The sequence below is a fragment of the Rhinopithecus roxellana genome, chromosome 10 (assembly GCF_007565055.1).
Source record: "Rhinopithecus roxellana isolate Shanxi Qingling chromosome 10, ASM756505v1, whole genome shotgun sequence".
NCBI classification, from domain to species: Eukaryota; Metazoa; Chordata; class Mammalia; order Primates; family Cercopithecidae; genus Rhinopithecus; species Rhinopithecus roxellana.
This window is the reverse complement of record NC_044558.1, coordinates 126,783,239-126,804,063: the sequence shown is the minus strand read 5'-3', so window position 1 is coordinate 126,804,063 and position 20,825 is coordinate 126,783,239. Positions and strand designations below refer to the sequence as shown.

The following is a 20,825-nucleotide window of genomic DNA, read 5'->3' as shown; positions in this document are numbered from 1 at the left end:
CACCCCTATGCCCCGCTAATATTTTGTGTATGTATGTATGTGTGTGTGTATACACACAGACACACACACACACCCCATACATAATATTTTGTGTATATACACATATATATACACACACACACATACACACACACACACACACACACACACACATATATACGTATTTTGGTAGAGACAGGATTTTGCCATGTTGCCCAGGTTGGTCTCTAACTGCTGGGCTCAAGTGATTCCACCAGCCTTGGCTTGTCAAAGTGCTGAGATTACAGGTGTGATCCACCACACCTGGTCAGCAAATTCTTTTTACATGAATAAATATGAAAATTAATTTCCTTTAACAAAAATTAATTCTAGCCATGTTTTAATTTGCGTGCACTACAAAAACTGCAAATTTAAATAGTGGGTCTTTGATGGCTTTAGGGAGGATATATAAAGACAATGGATCCAATGACAGCCCAGTGGCTAAGAGGGTATTACAGGCTAACACCTAACCTCCCTTGTGGAAATGCCAGAGTTTAGGGCAGGCTTAACTGCACCGCAGAGGCATTTAAGCATAAGAACATTTCAGGATGGTAGGAATCCTTCTCTTTCTTAAAGAAACATGAAAAATACAGATTTGAGAGCTAGACATTACTTTATCAATATTTTAGAAGTGAAGTGGCACAGTATACTTTCAATTTTCCTAACCTGGAGATCCTGCCACTGAACTGGTTTAAGTCCTATGATCCTGCTAGGCCTACCTGTTTCTGTCTTTACCTCAGCTCCTCAAACATGATTACCAGGTGGGTAGGAACACAAGACAACAGAGGACAGCAAGCAAAGGGCAGCAATGGCACAACACATTTCCTCCCAAAATCTGGTATTTCACTAAAGAATTTACTAGATTATATGAATATCATGCTAATAATCTTTAAATGTGACCTTACTTATTTTTGATCAAGAAGCTAATATAGCAAGATAATTTAAAAGGGCTAATAATTTCCAAATATACAATTACCTTAAAATCCCAAGTACTTGCCAAAAATAGTGCTTTCAATAAAAAGTAGAGAATGCCAGGCCATACAGTTAAAAGAATAAATGAAGGCTGGGTGAGTGGCTCACGCTTGTAATCTCAGCATTTTGGGATGCTGAGGCAGGAGGATCATGAGGTCAGGTGGTCAAGACCAGCCTGTTAAACATAGTGAAACCCCATCTCTACTAAAAATACAAAAAAATTATCTGGGCGTGGTGGTGGGCACCTGTAGTCCCAGTTACTTGGGAGGCTGAGGCAGGAGAATCGCTTGAACCCTGGAGGTGGAGGTTGCAGTGAGCCGAGATGGTGCCACCGCACTCCAGCTGGGGCGACAGCGTGAGACTCCGTTTCAAACAAACAAACAAACAAAAAAAGAGAATGAATGAACTTTTTTTTTGAGACAGAGTCTTGTGCTGTCACCTAGGCTGGAGTGCAGTGGCACGATCTTGGCTCACTGCAACCTCTGCCTCCCGGGTTCAAGTGATTCTTCTGCATTGGCCTTCCAAGTAGCTGGGATACTCAGGACTACAGGTGCGCACCACTACGCCTGGATAATTTTTTGTATTTTTAGTAGAGCCGCGGTTTCACCGTGTTAGCCAGGATGGTCGCGATCTCTTGACCTCATGATCTGCACACTTCAGCCTCCCAAAGTGCTGGGAGTACAGCCATGAGCCACCCGCAGCCAGCCTTCTTATTTTTTTTGAGACCGAGTTTCACTCTTCTTGCCTAGACTGGAGTGTAATGGTGCGACCTAGGCTCACCGCAACCTCTGCCTCCCAGGTTCAAGCGACTCTCCTGCCTCAGGCTCCCCAGTAGCTGGGATTACAGGCATGTGCCACCACGCCCGGCTAATTTTTGTATTTTTAGTATAGACAGGGTTTCTCCATGTTGGTCAGGCTGGTCTTGAACTCCTGACCTCAGATGATCTGCCCACTCCAGTCTCCCAAAGTGCTGGGATTACAGGCCTGAGCCACCGTGCCCGGCCTGAATGAACTCTTTCAATCTGGAACTATATAGATGAACCTCATAAGTTAAAGAAAGCCAGGCAAAGAGTATATGGTTACACTTCATATAAAGTTCAAGGCTGAGTGCAGTGGCTCATGCCTATAATCCCAGAACTTTAGGAGGCCGAAGTGGGTAGATCACTTGAGCCCAGGAATCTGAGACCAGCCTGGGTAACATGGTAAAATCCCATCTCTGCAAAGTATACAGAAATTAGCTAGGTATGGTGGTGCATGTCTGTAGTCCCAGTTACTTGGGACGCTGAGGTGAGAGGATCACTTGAGCCAGGAGGTGGAGGTTGCAGTGAGCCAAGATTGTGCCATTGTACTCCAGCCTGTGTGAGAGACTTTGTCTCCAAAAAAAAAAGTTCAAAAATAGGCAAAACTCATCTATAGTTTAAATGTCAGGTGCTACACTATAGCTACTCAGGAGACTGGGCAGGGGTAGGATCACTTGAGGCTAAGAATTGGAGGCTGCAGTGTGCTATGATCGCACCCGTGAAGAGCCACTGCACTCCCATCTGGGCAATGTAGCAATACCCTGTCTCTAAAACAATTAAAAAAAAAATTAAGGAAAAGAAAGAAGAAAAGAAAAAAGTCCGGTAGTGTTCCTTTTTGGAGAGGAGTCGCTGGCATGCTAGTAAAATTCAACGTCTCGATATAGATGTTGGCTACACTCCTAAACAGTGTGCTTTTCTGAGAACATGTTATATTCCAAGAAAAGAAAACAAAAGTGTGTGAGTTGGGGTGGAGGAGGGATTGCTGCAGAGTTTTCTAGAGACAGGGTTTTGCTCTGCTGCCCAGGCTAGAGTGCAGTGGCATGATCATAATTCACTGCAGCCTTGAACTCCTGGGCTCAAGTGATCCTCCTGCCTCAGCCTCCCAAGTAGCTAGGACTACAGGTTTACACCACCATGCCCAGATAATTTTTTAATTTGGGGTTTCACCATGTTGCTCAGACTGGTCTTGAACTCCTGGGCTCAAGCAATCTTTCCAAAGAACTGGGATTACAGGTGTGAGCCTCTGTGCCAGGCCAGACTTTTTTCTCACACTGTCACCTGGGCTGGAGTGCAGTGGTGTGATCTTAGCTCACTGCAGCCTCAACTCCCTGGGCTCAAGCAATCCTCCCACCTTGGCCTCCCGAGTAGTACAGGTGCATGTCACCATGCTGGGGTATTGTTTTTTAATATTTTGTAAACTCAAGGTCTCACTATGTTGTCCAGGCTGGTCTTGAACCCCTAGGCTAAAGCAATCTTCCCGCCTCAGCCTCCCAAAGTGCTGGGATTATACGTAGGAGCCAGCACGCCTGGCCAATATTTTTTTTTAAAAATTGTCTAAGTTTAGGATATGGAACAAATAAATTTTAATAGTGCTTATTTCTGTATAGTCTGTACTGAGACAACACTTGGCCACTGTGTGGGGGAGAAAGTGAAGTAGGTCTAAATACTTAAATGTAATGAAATTCCAGATTTCCAAAAAAATCAGTTAAGGATTTTAATATTTGGTTAGATGGCTATATAGCAGATATATACTATGTCCTTTATTAAGAAAGGATTAATGGCCGGGCATGGTGGCTTACACCTATAATCGCAGCAGTTTGGGAGGCCGAGGTGGGAGAGACTTTTGAGCTCAGGAGTTCAAGACCAGCCTGGACAACATAGGGAGATCTCATCTCTACAAAAAAAATTCTATTAAAAAAAAAATCAAAAGTAATGATGCATTTCCAAGTTTTTAACATGAGGGAAACTTTTCTTATCTAAAATCAATGGCAATTTACAACAAAGTCTACTCAAGGGAATGGTTATACAATACATTAGACACAAATCTCAAATTGTTTTCTCTGTATTTTACTGTCACATTGCCTCTCTTTTTAATAATCAAGTAAATATTGTAAGACTATAGGTGGCTATAGTAAAAAAAAAAAAGAAAATAATTACTATTATTCTTGGAGCTAATAAACTGTTTTACCTCTGGTTTGCTTCTCAATTAGGGTTTCGTAGTTTTTTTTTTTTTTTTTTTGAGACGGAGTCTTGTTCTGTCGCCCGGGCTGGAGTGCGGTGGCCGGATCTCAGCTCACTGCAAGCTCCGCCTCCCAGGTTCACGCCATTCTCCTGCCTCAGTCTCCAGAGTAGCTGGGACTACAGGCACCCGCCACCTCGCCCGGCTAGTTTTTTGTATTTTTAGTAGAGACGGGGTTTCACAGTGTTAGCCAGGATGGTCTCGATCTGACCTTGTGATCCGCCCGTCTCAGCCTCCCAAAGTGCTGGGATTACAGGCTTGAGCCACCGCGCCCGGCCAAGGGTTTCGTAGTTTTAATTTAAGAAATGTCAATTCATTTTTCTACTTTTCATTAAAAAATAAAACCTGTAACTTTGGAAAAGTATTGACATAGATTTTTAATATCAAAATGAAGGAGAGGCAATAGATGCAGTGTAATTATTCATTAACTTCCTAATTTAAACTCAAATATCTCTTTCAAACTTTAAGTAATACTACAAATTAATGTGCACTACTATATCTTAGAAAATTAAAGCCTTATGATATTTAAATTAATTTTACTGGTATATTTCAAGGATCAGGCAAAAAAATTAAAATGTAAATTTTTTGGTCACGAATACCCCACCATAACAGTCCTGCCAACTGGTATTAGAAGTAGTTGATTTTTCGGGGCCGGGCGCGGTGGCTCAAGCCTGTAATCCCAGCACTTTGGGAGGCCGAGACGGGCGGATCACGAGGTCAGGAGATCGAGACCATCCTGGCTAACACGGTGAAACCCCGTCTCTACTAAAAATACAAAAAACTAGCCGGGCGAGGTGGCGGCGCCTGTAGTCCCAGCTACTCGGGAGGCTGAGGCAGGAGAATGGCGGGAACCCGGGAGGCGGAGCTTGCAGTGAGCTGAGATCTGGCCACTGCACTCCAGCCCGGGTGACAGAGCGAGACTCCGTCTCAAAAAAAAAAAAAAAAAAAAAAAAAAAAAAAAAAAAAAAAAGAAGTAGTTGATTTTTCAAGTCACTCAAAATAAAGTTATGTCTGATTTATTCATTTTTTTCATTTTACCTTCAGGATGTAGAGATTTCCTGGCTCACATTTAAAGAATGTGCTTAATTATTTGAGGAGATTTTTTTAAAAGAATTTTTTTTTTTTACGAATTTACACTTGTCATGTAACTGCTTCTCAAATAAAATCCCTCTTACTACACTATCTAATGACTATACTGGCATACTGGTTTTTAACCTAAGAAGATGTTTACGTTTTATTTTTCTTTTTTCACTTAGCCTTGACTTGAAACACACTAAAAAGATGTTTAAAAGGGAACCGATTCAAACTGTATAAAGTGAGGCTCTACTGTCAGCCACGATTATAAAGCTATCCGTATTTTACATTTCTAGTTTATGACCACAATTGTAGTTATGCTCTGTTTTAGCTATTTGTAATCTTTAACTCCCGTGTTTAGTTTCTTCTCTGTTTTCTATGAAACAAAACGATCTTCTCATCTCAAAGAAAGTGCTTGCTTTTTATTGTTAAAAATGCTAGATATAATAAAAACAGAAAGGCTAGCACACAGGGGAAGATTTAAATAAATATTATTGTGCCACACTTTCGTTGGCTTTTTTGCGGATTTTCTTTTGTTTTGTTTTTTTGAGACGGTGTCTCACTTTGCTGTCTGGGACCTCTCTGGGCTCAGGTCATTCTGCTGCCTCAGCCTCCCAAGTAGTTGGCACTCCAGGCACACGCCACTGTGCTCTGCTAGTTTTTTTTTTTTTTTTTTTTTTTTTTTTAGAGAAGGAGTTTCACCACGTTGCTTAGGCTGGTCCCAAACTCCTGGGCTCAAGTAATCTGCCCACCTCAGCCTCCCAAAGTGCTATGATTACAAGCGTGAGCCACCACACCCAGCCTGGGGAAACCAAAAGTTGATTCTTTGAAAAGAAAAACAAGATTGACAGACTGTCAGCTAAAATAATAAAGAAAAAAAGAAGATCCAAATAAGCATAATGAGAAGCAACCAAGGTGACATTACAATGGATTCCACAGACATACAAAGGATTCCTAGAGACGATTATGAACACCACTATGAATACAAACTAGAAAATCTAGACGAAATAGATAAATTCCTGGAAATATACAATCTCCCAAGATTGAATCAGGAAGAAACTGACACACTGAACAGGCCAATATTGAGTTCTGAAATTGAATCTGTAATAAAAAACCTGCCAAACAAAAAAAGCCAAAGATCGGATGGATTCACAGCTGATTTCTACCAGACGTACAAAGAGCTGGTATTAATTCTACTGAAGCTATTCCAAAAAAATAAGGAGGGTCTAATCTAACTCATTCTATGAAGCCAGCATCACTCTGATACCAAAACTTGGTAAAGACACAAAGAAGAAAGAAAACAAAGGCCAATATCCCTGATGAACATAGATGTACAAATCCTCAACAAAATACCAGCAAACCAAATTCAATGGCATATCAAAAAGTTAATTCACCATGATAAAGTATGCTTCATTTCTAAGATGCAAGATCGGTTCAACATATGCAAATCACAAATGTGAATCACTAAATAAACAGAATAAAAAACAAAAAATGTATGATCATCTCAGTAGACATGGAAAAGGCTTTTGATAAAATCCAGCATTTCTTCATGACAAAAACCCTCAAGAAATAATTCCATGTTGAAGGAATATGCCCTAAAATAGTCAGGGCCATCTATGACAAATATACAGTCAACATCACACTGAGACGGGCAAAAACTGGAAGCATTTCCCTTGAGAGCTGGAAGAAAACAAGGATGCCCACTCTCACCACTCCTATTCAATGTAGTACTGGAAGTCCTGTCAGAGCAATTAGGCAAGAGGAAGAAGTAAAACGCATGCATCCAAATAGGAAAATAAGTCAAATTACCTCTCTTCACAGACGATGTGATCTATACCTAGAAAACCCTGAAGACACTATCAAAAGGCTCCTACAACTGATAAATGACTTCAGGAAAGTTTCAGGACACAAAATCCATGTACAAAAATCACTGGCATTTCTATACACCAATAATGTTCAAGCTGAGAGCCAAATCAAGAAGGCAATCCCGTTTACAACACACACACACACACACATTCCTAGGAATGCATCTAACTAAGGAGGTGAAAGGTATTTATAAGAACTACAAAATACTGTTGAAAGAAATCACAGATGACACAAACCAATGGAAAAACATTCCATGCTCATGGATTAGAAGAATCAATATTGTTAAAATGGTCATGCTGCCCGAAGCAATCTATGGATTCAATGCCATTCCTATCAAACTATCATCATTTTTCACAGAACCAGAAAAAAAATTCTTAAATTCATATTGAACCGAGAGTGCAAACAGACAAAGCAATCCTAAACAAAAACAAAGCCAGAGGCATTACGCTACTTGACTTCAAACTATACTATAAGGCTACAGACTAAAACATCATGGTACTGGTACAAAAACATACGCAGACCAAGGAAACAGAATATAAAACCCAGAAGTTAAGCCACACACCTATGGCCATCTGATATTTGACCAAATTGACAAAAATAAGCAATGGGGAAAGGGCTTCATATCTTCTTATTCAATAAATGGTGTTAGAATAGCTGGCTAGCCATATGCAGAAGAATGAAACCAACCCGTTCCTTTCACCGTATACAAAAATTAACTCAAAAGGGATTAAAGATTTAAGTGTCAGGCCTCAAACGATAAGAATCCTTTAGCCAGGCATGGTGGGTCATGCCTGTAATCCCAGTACTATGGGAGGCCGAGGTGGGCAGATCACATGAGGCTTGGAGTTTGAGACCAGCCTGGCCAACATGGTGAAACCCTGTCTCTACTAAAAATACAAAAAGAAGCCAGGCTTGATAGGGGGCACTTATAATTCCAGCTACTTGGGAGGCCGAGGCACGAGAATTGCTTGAACCTGGGAGGTGGAGGTTGCAGTGAGCAAAGATCGTGCCACTGCACTCTAGCCTGGGCAATAGAGTAAGTCTCCGTCTCACAAAAAAAAAAAAAAAAAAGTAATTGCAACAAAAACAAAAATTGACAAGTGGGACCTAATTAAAGAGCTTCTGTAAAGCAAAAGAAACTATCAATGGAATAAACAGCCTGCAAAATGAGAGAAAAGACTCGCAAACTATGCATCCAACAAAGGTTGAATATCCAGAATCTATAAGGAGCTTAAGCAATTGAACAAGGAAAAAACAAAACAAGTAACTCTTTTTAAAAATGGGCAAAAGACATGAATAGACACTTAAAGGAAGACATATAAGTGGCTAAAAAACATATAAAAAATGCTCCACATCACTAATCACCAGAGAAATACAAATTAAAATCACAATGAGATACCATCTCACATTCATCAGAATGGCTAATATTAAAAAGTAGTAGAATAATTTATAATCCTTTGGGTACATACCCAGTAGTGGGATGGCTGGGTCATATGGTACATCTAGTTCTAGATCCTTGAGGAATCGCCATACTGTTTTCCATAATGGTTGAACTAGTTTACAATCCCACCAACAGTGTAAAAGTGTTCCTATTTCTCCACATCCTCTCCAACAACTGTTGTTTCCTGATTTTTTAATGATTGCAAAGACACATGCACACGTATGTTTACTGCGGCCCTATTCACAATAGCAAAGACTTGGAATCAACCCAAATGTCCATCTGTGACAGACTGGATTAAGAAAATGTGGCACATATACACCATGGAATACTATGCAGCCATAAAAAAGGATGAGTTTGCATCCTTTGTAGGTACATGGATGCAGCTGGAAACCATCATTCTTAGCAAACTGTCACAAGAAGAGAAAACCAAACACCGCATGTTCTCACTCATAGGTGGGAACTGAACAATGAGATCACTTGGACTAGGAAAGGGGAACATCACACACTGGGGCCTATCATGGGGAGGGGGGAGGGAGGAGGGATTGCATCAGGGAGTTATACATGATATAAATGATGAATTGATGGGTGCTGACGAGTTGATGGGTGCAGCACACCAACATGGCACAAATATACATATGTAACAAACCTGCACGTTATGCACATGTACCCTAGAACTTAAAGTATAATAAAAAAAAAAAAAAAAGAAGTTTATTGAAATTAAAAAAAAAAAAAAGTAAAAAAAAAAACCAAAAAACAAAAAACAGATGCTGGCAAGACTGCAGAGAAAAGGAAATGTTTATAACACAGTGAGAGGACATATGAATTAGTTTGGCCACTATGGACAGCGGTTTGGAGATTTCTCAAAGAACTTAAATCAGAACTACCATTTGACCCAGCAATTGCATTACTGCATTACTGGGTATATATCCAAAAGTATATCCAAAAAAAAGCAAATCTTTCTACCAAACATACCCATGCACTTGCATGTTCACCACAGAACTATTTACAATAGCAAATACATGGAACCAACCTAGATGCCCATCAATGGTGGACTGGTTAAAGAAAATGTGGTACATATACACCACGGTACTACACAACGATAACAAAGAATGAAATTATGTCCTCTGCAGCATCATGGATACAACCAGAGGCCATTATCCTAGGTAAATTAATGCAGGAAAAGAAAACCAAATACCATATGTTCTCACAGGTGGAAGCTAAACGCTAGTACTCATGGACATAAAGATGGTTTAACAGTGAAAGTGGGGACTACTGAGGGTGGGGAAAGAATGGGGATAAAGGTTGAAATTGGGTACTATGCTAGGTACCTGGGTGATGGGCTCATTCATACTCCAAACCTCAGCATCACACAACAGACCCAGTTAACAAACCTGCACATGTACCCCCAAACCTAAAATAAAATAAAAATAAATAAAAAGTATAGGGAACACTGCTTTACATGTTTCCCTTGTGCTAATCCTAGTTTTGTGTACTTTTGTGGCCTATCAGGTGAGGAGAAGAGTTCTCAGAATCACAGCTTTGATCTATAGAGGTGCTAATGTTACATGCCTTATGCTTGGGGCTTAGATTTGAACTAGTGCTATGAATTGACTGTGACAGATTCAGTGAAATCCTTTGAGATTCTGCCAGCAAAAATGTAGTTCAAATTTAAATCTAATCAACATTCACTGAGTGCCAACCATATGCCCAGTATGATGTTATGCACATGCTAACATTTGAAGCCTTAAGCTACAAATATAAATAAGTTTACATAAAGGCACAAATAACACAGTTTGTATTCTATGCAGTAAGACTTGTCTTAGAAGAATATATTCTGAGGGTTTGTCATAACCACTGATTATTGCTGAAGGCAAGGAAAAAGAAACCAGGGAAGTGATTACATAAGATAAAAACCAGAAAAGGGGATACTCAGAAGATGAATTTATTTTTATTTTATTTATTTATTTTTTTTCAGATGGAGTTTCGCTCTTGTTGCCTAGGCCAGAGTGCAATGGCGCAATCTCGGCTCACCGCAACCTCAGCCTCCCAGATTCAAGTGATTCTCCTGCCTCAGCCTCCTGAGTAGCTGGGATTACAGGCATGCGCCACCATGCCTGGCTAATCTTGTATTTTTAATAGAGACGGGGTTTCTCCATGTTGGTCAGGCTGGTCTTGAACTCCTGGCCTCAGGTGATCTGCCCATCTTGGCGTCCCAAAGTGCTAGGATTACAGGCTTCAGCCACCACGTCTGCCTGGCCTATTTTCTATTTATTCATTTTTTTTTTGAGACAGAGTCTTGCTGTCGTCCAGGCTGGAGTGCAATGGCACAATCTCAGCTCACTGCAACTTCCACCTCCTGGGTTCAAGTGATTCTCCTGCCTCAGCCACCTGAGTAGCTGGGATTACAGGCATCTGCCACCATGCCTGGCTAATTTTTGTATTTTTATTAGAGGCGAGGTTTCACCATGTCAGCCAGGCTGGTCTCGAACTCCTGACCTTGTGATCCGCCTGTCTTGGCCTCCCAAAGTGCTGGGATTACAGGTGTGAGCCACCATGCCTGGCCTTCTATTATTAACTATTTTGTTTTAGAGACAGTGAATCACTCTATCACCCAGGCTGGAGTGCAGTGGCATAATCACACAGCCTTGACCTCCTGGGCTCAAGAGATCCTCCCACCTCAGTCTCCTAAGTAGCTAGGGTCACAGGTATACAACACCATGCTCAGCTACTTTTTGTTTCTTGTGGAGATAGGGTCTCCCTAAGTTGCCCAGTTTGGTCTCAAACTCCTGGGCCCAAGCAATCCTCCTGCCTCAGCCTCCCAAAGTACTGATTACAGGTGTGAGCCAGCGCTCCTGGCAACATTCATTTCTGTTAAGACATTTTTAACATATTCCCATCTGAGCTAAAGTTAACCTTGAGATGGAGCAAATTCTGAGCCTACTGATGAGATTTAATTTATTAATCCCAGTTGATAAGGGATTTCCTAAAATTAGAATTTCAAGAGCAGACACCAAATCATTAAATAGTTTCCAACTAAATGTCTGTAGAGCCTACCATTTTGATTTGACTCAAGTTGTCCTAGAGACCCTGAGCTTCTCATTAGCTTGGCATTGACAGCTTAACCCCATTTTCCCTTTCTAATCTCACATTTTCTATCCTCTCACAGGAATTCTCTATCCCATTCAGGCAGTTAGTTCCATTTCCTCCTTTTCCAAATGTGTCTCCTACATTCTCATCTTTGCTGTGGCTTAAGGTGTTCTGTATTATTTGAAAAAACCACTCTTCATTTCTCTTCTCGTTGTATCCAAATCCTACCTATCCTTGATTAGCTCAGTGACTACTTCCTTGTAGACAGTATTTCAGGTGCTTATATTTTCTTTATGACTATATTACAGAAATCCATATAGATCTAATTCTTCAGAACTGTGGTAAGGGATCTGAATTTGAGTTTTAGGCATATTATTTGTTAGCTTTGTAACCTTGGGTAAGTCATTCAGCTCAATCATTCATCAAATGTGAATGAGACACAGTTTCTTATTTCAAGAAACTCACAATGGAAAGGATATTAAATTTTAAAAAAGCCTATAAACATGACAATATAATTGAGACTCAAATGAGACAACAGCAATAACGATATTTTAAAAATGGAAATAGAAATATAAGGTATTTAAGAATTTCTCAAATTAAGTTTTCAATGATTTCAAAATCATGGTATATTCCTTTAAAAATAGCTCACATTTGGAATTCAGGGTTCAGAATAGAAGCCAAGTTGAGATTCTGGCATCTTGCCAGCCTGGAAAGCCTCCTCTAAATTAAGCTATACTGTCTGTGGCCCTTCTTAAAAGATAGCTGTTTCCTAGCCCATTGAAGTGTAAGTACAGACAAGGGTTTGGGAGCAGTTTTATATAACATGGCAGTTTTTGCTAAGATTTCTCTTTCAAAGAGCTGCTTGGACTGGTGCTCTTACTATGTTTATAGAGATGACCACATCATAGGATCTAAAGCCAGCTGTTTAAACTCATAAAACACTCAATTTATAAGCTGCAAGTTAAGACTTTTAGATTTCGTCATTCCAAGAGACTCACAGTCATAGTCATATGACTATGAGTTACAAGGTTCTGTTATGTATATTTCTTTCTTTCTTTCTTTTTTTTTTTTTTAAAAAACAGGGTCTCACTCTGTTGCCCAGGGGAGTGCAGTGGCATGATCTTGGCTCACTGCAACCTCTGCCTCCTGGGTTCAAACAATTCTCCTGCCTCAGCCTCCCAAGTAGCTGGGATTACAGGCACCTGCCACCACACCCAGCTAATTTTTGTATTTTGGTAGAGATGAGGTTTCACCATGTTGGCCAGGCTAGTCTCAAACTCCTGACCTCAAATGATCCACCTGCCTCAGCCTCCCAAAGTCCTGGGATTACAGGCGTGAGCCGCCACACCCAGCCTTGCTATTTATATTTCTATTGATTGACTGATTGAGACAGAGTTTCAGTCTTGCTGCCCAGGCTGAAGTGTAATGGCGTGATCTTGGCTCACTGCAACCTCTGCCTCCCAGGCTCAGGTGATTTTCCTGCCTCAGCCCCCTGAGTAGCTGAGATTACAGGTGCGTGCCACCATACCTGGCTAATTTTGTATATTTAGTAGAGAGGGGGTTTCACCATGTTGATCAGGCTGGTCTTGAACTCCTGACTTCAGGTGATCCACTCACCTTGGCCTCCCAAAGTGCTAGGATTACAGGCATGAGCCACTGTGTCCAGCCTATTTATTTTCTTAAATGCAATAAATTTTCACATATTTCAGAATTTTTCATTTACATCATACATAAAAACAGAAGTACTTATCTCCCCTGTAAAACACTCATTTCACAAAGACAAAATGTGTGTGGTGGCTTACACCTGTAATTACAGCACTTTGGGAGGCCAAGCCAGGAGAATCACTTGAGACCAGGAGTTTAAGACCAGCCTGGACAACACAGTAAGGCCCCATCTCTATGCAAAAAAAAAAAAAAAAAAAAAAAAAAAAAAAAAAAATCTAGCCAGGTGTAGTAGTGCCAGCCTGTAGTCCCAGCTACTTGGGAGGCCAAGGCTCTCACTTGAGTCCAAGAGATTCAGGCTACAAGTGAGTTATAGTCAAACTACTGTACTCCAGCCTGGGTGACAGAGTGAGAACTTGTCTCATAAGTAAGTAAATAAATAACAGAATGCCCACTAATTAAATAATCTTTTATTTTTATGTTCCTAAAGAGAAGCACACTAATAACAAATTACTATTTTTTGCTATAATAATAAAGAAGAATCCTAAAGAGAGCCCAGTATTAAAAAAAAAAAAAGAAGAGAGAAGAAAATAGAACTACATATTTAAGTTACTTCTATTAGGGGAAGAAAAAATCTACTTACGGCAGTGGCTCGAGAAAGTTCTCGACACGTACTAAGCAGTCCATTTTGTAAATCATCCCTTTGCAACACCACTGTCTGAATGGCTGCTGGGTTATCTGCATGCATTTCTATCTCTTGGCTGGCTGACAGCAAAGCTTGCTCAAGTGTGTACTATTATAATAAAAAGAATTACACTTAATGTTCTGTATCATCGTATTAATTCTTCTTACTTATCAGTGTCCTGATAATAATCATATTAAGTAATATCAGTTGTAGACAATAAACATAACTGTCCTACTTTCTCCTTGTGGAGTTGCTGAAGTTTCTCTTCCAGAGCATGCACCACTTTATCTTGTTCACATAATCGGCTTAACTTGGCCTAGGTTATAAGAGAAGATGTCTTGTTAGCAATTTTTAAATTTTTTCTGTAATTGGAGGTACGTAATCATTATATGATCAAAAATCTTTATTTCAATCCATAAAATAAAAGCTAAAATATAGCTTATAAAGATAGAATGCCTAAAAAATAGGTATGTAAGCATTTTGCCTCTACAATCTGCTAAATAGGTTAAGTGATATATGCAGTCCTTAATTAAAATGCTTACTGGATTCTATTGTTACGTATTTAAAAAATCATGCTCTTGGATTCTTAGAAAATAATATAAACAATAGATCACTTCTAATTGAAATACAAATAAAAATATTATTAAAGGAGAAAAATAACTTTCATCAGTTTTAGTGTTTAAATTCTTAATATTACCCTAATTTCTTAATTAACAAAGTATAAGAAAGTCCTCTAATAAAATTTCAATAGTACAATAAACCAGTTTTAATGTTTCAAAATGAAAACATTGGACAAATTGGAAATATGTCCCCAACTTTATGGCATAATGACACGTAAGCAAGAAATTTGAGACTTTACCTTCTTTGCCATTTATCTATTAAAATAACTACCTTGTCTTTGTCAGACAACAAGACTCAGGCTACACAAAATGAAAGGTGTTAAAAAGAAGAAGTGGGGGGCTGGGCTCGGTGGCTCACTCCCATAATCCCTGCACTTTGGGAGTCCAAGGTGGGTGGATCACCTGAGGTCAGGAGGTCGAGACCAGCCTGGCTAATACGGCAAAACCCTGTCTCTACTAAAAAAAAAAAAATACAAAAAGTCAGCTGGGCATGGTGGCGTGCTCCCGTAATCCCAGCTATATGGGTGTCTGAGGCATAAGCATCACTTGAACCCAGGAGGCAGAGGTTGCAGTGAGCTGAGATCGTGATACTGTACTCCAACCTGGGTGACAGGGAGAGACCCTGACTCAAAAAAAAAAAAAAAAAAGAAAAAGAAGAGGGGGTACAACTCAATGAAATAAAACCAGGGGAAATAATGAGGGAAGTATGCATAAGAATGTATGGCAAATCAGCAATCTAAAATATGATTTAAAAGAAACTAAATTTAATTTAAAAAGGAGTAGTGATAAAATTTCTAAAGGCCGATACTTTATCTGAAAAACATAGCAATTCTTCTTTGTCTCCAGTCTTCCATAACTTTTTTGTTTTTTTCTTTTGAGGCAGGGTCTCACTCCATAACCCAGGCTGGAGTGCAGTAGCATGATCTCAGTTCACTGCACCACTCCCTTCTGGGTTCAAGAGATTCTCATGCCTCAGCCTCCCGAGTAGCTGGGATTACAGGCGTGTACCACCATGCCCAGCTAATTTTTGTATTTTTAGTAGAGACAGGGTCTTGCTACGTTGCCCAGGCTGGTCTCAAACTCCTGGCCTCAAGTGATCCGCCCACCTCGGCTTCCCAAAGTGCTGGGACTACAGATATGAGCCACCGTGTCCAGCCAATCTGTAACTTCTAAAAATCAGAAATAGTTTTTACTTTCATTTTAGTGATGCTTCATATGTTGGACTACTAACAATAGGGAGTAGAGGGACGTAGTGGGCAGGGAACAATAATTTAGAGCACACACACAAAATATGAATTTATCTGATGTCATTTTGGAGGACTTGGGAGAAAGAAGTTTTTTGGTTATGCTTATTTCCAGTGTTTTTGGCAGAGAATATAACAGAGTACTGACAATATATATCATACTAATACTTACATCAATATCTACTTCTTCAGGTCTGTATTTGTATAATGTGCCTCTACCTTCATCTTGTGACAGCTATAAGGAAAAAATCATATAGCAACTTAAAAATCTTAATTTAAAAACATATTTAGCCTATAATTAATACTTTGGATTTATATTAAATATATATAATATAACAAAGATGGATTTTAATGATTCTTATACTTTTAGAAGTTTAATTCAAACATTGATTAACAAAGTAGAAAAATACTTAACAGTGATATAATATGCAAGATACATAAGAACGATGTATGTAACAAGCTTGTTAAACATAATAATATGCTGGTCAAACAAAACTAATACAGTATCTTACATTCTTTCTTTTAAAGACACACATTATTTTAATAAAAAAATTGACAAATACAATCATTGCAACTGTATCAAATCAAATACTTAAATCAAGCAAAGTTCAACAGTCAAAACCATCCTTCACAGTATACACATAATCACACACTGTATATGTGTACACTCAAATGTCAACACATCTTATTTAACAAAACCTGTAACATATTGTATACATATATATAATATATAAACACACATACACAGTATAGACTTATCTTGTTCTTCTGTCTTAAGAACTAAAAGATAATGAAGGAAAAGGATGGGTTTAATTGAAAAGAGGAAAATCATTTGAAACCTCATAAAACCGAAAGCCTATGTTACAAACTATGGGTAGTCAAATTTCATTAAAAAGTTTATGTGTGTTCGTTGACACCATTTGTGTTACTCTATTGTAAGGAATTATTTAGTGTACTTAAATATCCTTTCTTCAGCTTCTTCCCAGTATATTTTGGTTAAAAGATACTTTGTGGTTACTTCTGATTGTGCTTAGCAAGATTTCAATAGCCATTCCAGTCAGTTATATCACAGATAACATCATAGCCTCTGCAGGCAATACTTCACTATTTTTCTTGTCTTTTGATTTTTATATTGACTGTGAGAAAGTAACAAAAACACAGTAGAAAAAATTTAAATGGGGCTCATTGTATGTTTACTGAATTGCGCAATTTTTTCAAGGTGAGGTTAGAAGTAATGTGCCCCAACTATATTCCAGTTTAGAAAATTAAATTTCATATATGCATAATACAAAAGAATGTATAAATGACAATTCTATATGTTTTCTCTATGAAATAAACTGCCTGACAGTTACAGCTTTAAAAGGAAGCATTATTTAAACAGGAGATAACTTTGAATTGATCTAGAAATGTGGGAATCAGGAGAAGGTTAAAAATATAAGCATTCCAAACATAAAATAAATCCTGGATTTACATTTCATTTCAAGACATTACTTTCACATACCTCATGCAAATGAATCTGTGACTATTTAAGGGTATGCACAGTGATTGTTAAACCACAAAACTTTCATAGAAATGAATATTACATGAAAAATGAATTTAATGACAAAAGTTAGAATACTCTTACACTATTCAAAATAAGTATCCTCAGGTGTGTCCTGAGAAGTGTCAATTGTCATTATAAATTAAAGCACCTAGATCCAAGAAAATAATTTATATTCCTATCTGGAAAAAAAGTAATAAAAAGTAAGTTTTAAATAGGTAGATCTATGATAAAAAATGTAAGGCAATGCCAAAATTACATTTTTCACATTTATAACAAATTAAAGATGAGAGGTCATAAGCTACTAAGATGTTCAAATATAGTTTCCTTAGTATTTATTTATTTATTTTTTGAGATGGAGTCTCGCTATTGTCCAGCCTGGAGTGCAGTGGTGCAATCTTGGCTCACTGCAACCTCCGCTTCCTGGGTTCAAGTGATTCTTCTGCCTCACCCTCCAGAGCAGCTGGGATTATACGTGCACCACCATGCCCGGCTAATTTTTGTATTTTTAGTGAAGACAGGGTTTCACCATGTTGGCCAGGCTGGTCTCGAACTCCTGACCTCAAGTGATCCTCCCATTTGGCCTCCCAAATGCTGGGATTATAGGCGTGAGCCACCGCGCCTGGCCATAGTTTGCTTAATATTTAAAGTTAAATTCAAAACAGCTTTACTAGACTACAGAATCTGAATATAACTAGCGGACAGTGTTTCATCTGGATTAAAATATCAAATGTACCCTATATCTCACAGTCAACAGAAAAAAAGACTAATATATTAAGGTGAAAACTTAGTAATTTATAGTAAATCTTTAAGATATTGATACACTATTTTTATTTGGGGAATCTTATTGCAGATTTATTTTTACATCAGCTAGCATATCATAATAGAGAAAAATGTTTACTGTAGTTACAACTTTAGAGAGATATCTCCTTTATAGCCATATAAATATATTACACGTATCAATCCGATTTTTGTGGTATTTCTGCTTTCAGTACCACCGAAATTTTTCTTTAAATCTTTTAAGTTATTCAATAAAGATATTAATTAGACATCAGCTAACCAAATCCTTAAACCTTTCCCCACACATTGCTTTTACGACAGAATAAAAGTATAAGAAAACAAAATTATTCCTTAAACAACAAAAACACCTTCATATAATTGAAAAGGTTGCTATTTTGCTCTCAATATGAAAATCCTGACCCCTCATCCCAATTCCCGGTCTTACCAAAAAAAAAAAAAAAAAAAAAAAGGAAAATGTAAATTTCATGAGCATTCTGCTTAACTCAAGTTTTGCATAGTTAAGTTCATGGTAACACTGTTCATTGTTTTTTTTCAAATACACCTTTAGCCATTAAAAAAAAAAAAAAGCTTTGGTTTGAATACTTCATTTGAAGTACTTTAGTAACACTAGAAAAGCAAATGAAAAAATGGACTATGTAGTAATTACATAAATTTGTGCAGTGCTCCAACTTCAGGTTGAGGAGTGTATTATATAGATTTTATTAACCATATAAGGACATGTGTTATATTTTATTTAGGATGTTGGAACCTTTTAAAGTATCTGATAGTTTCTTTTTTTATAAAGCTGTCTTGGCAGTAAAACAATGTTACTTATGTTAATTAAAATCCAACTTCAATATCCCTTAGGTATGTGAACTACATATATTTTACAGTATATGAACATAATACATAAACTCCAAAAAGGTGTTTTGAGGAAATATTTTAAAATTTGATAAAATTAGACATTATATCCATAGAGGGCAAAAAATGCCACCATGCCTGGCTAATTTTTTGTATTTTTAGTAGAGACGGGGTTTCACCGTGTTAGCCAGGATGGTCTCGATCTCCTGACCTCGTGATCCGCCTGCCTCAGCCTCCCAAAGTGCTGCGATTACAGGTGTGAGCCACTGCGCCCGGTGGAACACAGAATGCTTTAAAAACAAACAAAAAAGAGATAGTATCTCATTCTGTCACCCAGGCTGGAGCATAGTGGTGTAATCGTAATCACAGTTCATTGCAGCTTTGGACTCCTGTCTCAGCCTCCTGAGTAGCTAGGACTATTGGTGTGTGCCACCACGCCTGGCTAATTTTTTAATATTTTGTAGAGACAGGGTCTTGCTTTGTTGCCCAGGCTAGTCTCAAACTCCTGGGCTCAAGTGATCCTTCAGCTTGGGCCTCACAAATTTTTGGGATTAAAGGTATAAGCCACCTTGCCAGGCCTGGATTCAGTTTTAAGTCTTTTTCATTTGACCAATTTTAAGAAAATTACTGCCTAGATAATTTCTTGGGTATTCTCCAAGGAAGAAAAATGCAAACATGTCCATAAACTGAGTGGCTATGATTCAGAATAAAATGGGTTATAAAACACTTTGCCATCATATTTCTAGCTAAATATCAAGAACTTATTAATACAATATTGTCAATCAACTTCAGAAAAGCAAACTGTATGTACCAGTACATTTTCCCTGGATAATAACATGATAAGGGAAACCTGGAGAAACAAAAAATATATACTCAATTTGTGCAAATTTAAAAACACAGTTTAAAAAAATGTGTCAGGCTGTCACTTTAATCTATTAAGGATGTCCTGCAATAATTAAGTCCTTTAGTAGTGGCTGAATAAAAGTAAGACAGTCTGAAGACTCCCTAGCCTTAACAGCACTGAGAGTTAACACTGATTTCCTGGTAACTGGTGGCTCAGCCATGCCCAGGCAAGGCTGCTGACATTAGACATTCAGATCTTTCTGTTCTGTACAATTTTAGTTCTCTTTCATGTATTAATATGAAGAAATATTTATACAAATCTATTGCTCTTTCAGTATTCAAGGTCAGAGATGCTATACTGAGCCAGTCTCATACATCTTCACTTTTTTCTCCCCCTCTCAGCCCTTCCCATTTCAGATCTCCACATTTGGGAAAACCCCAATTAGAACTTTTAATGCAACTGAATAATTTAAACTATCAGACTTCCCCATCAAGAACCCTGAATGTTGAGCATTATAAAAAAGAAAAACTAACCAAACTAAACAGGAAATCCAGGCTAAAACATGCAAAACGTGATAAAAACATAACCTATTGTAACAAAATCTCTTTAATCTCATGTCAATTTAGCATTACATAGATGACATATTTTACTGACAGCTTCAGACACTGCAGAAGGTATCAGTTTTGGAATAAGTATTAAGACTCTCAGTGTGGTACTTTGAAATAGATTACCAAGGTCTATAATCTGGTGACTTCAAGAACTGAAAGATTCCATTTTCTTTTGATAAGTAAAGCTGTTTAACTTTAAATATTTAATAGTTTGTTAATCTCTTTATTGCAAATTTGAGACCATTTTCAGTCATCTAATAACATACTTTAATACTTTGAAAACTGTGCTGAAATATAAGTCACCCTCTGATCAACTGTACCCATTCCTCAGTTACATGGCCCTGTGATGCAGATCTCATGGCAACTGAACCAAATAGAGGCCTTAAAAGCCAGTGTGAGCTCCAAGTCCTTCTTTTTACTAGGTGCCTTATATATTTTAATCAAAATATATATTCATTTTTCATGTTAGTTAATTTTCTTCTTC

At 38.2% G+C, this 20,825-nt stretch overlaps 1 protein-coding gene across 3 annotated transcripts in view; it reads right to left on the bottom strand.

Moving 5' to 3' along the window:
• The window catches only part of PLEKHA5 (pleckstrin homology domain containing A5), a 254,613-nt gene that overhangs the window by 39,059 nt on the left and 194,729 nt on the right, over positions 1-20,825 (bottom strand). For 2 of the 3 annotated variants that reach the window (XM_030939458.1, XM_030939459.1), the window contains exons 13-15: positions 15,881-15,943; positions 14,080-14,160; positions 13,803-13,952 (exon numbers count right to left, since the gene is read on the bottom strand). In XM_030939458.1, the coding sequence (XP_030795318.1) occupies positions 13,803-13,952; positions 14,080-14,160; positions 15,881-15,943 (294 nt within the window). Of the gene's footprint in view, positions 1-13,802; positions 13,953-14,079; positions 14,161-15,880; positions 15,944-16,452; positions 16,489-20,825 lie in introns of all 3 variants that reach the window. The other variant, XM_030939462.1, reaches the window with a different exon arrangement.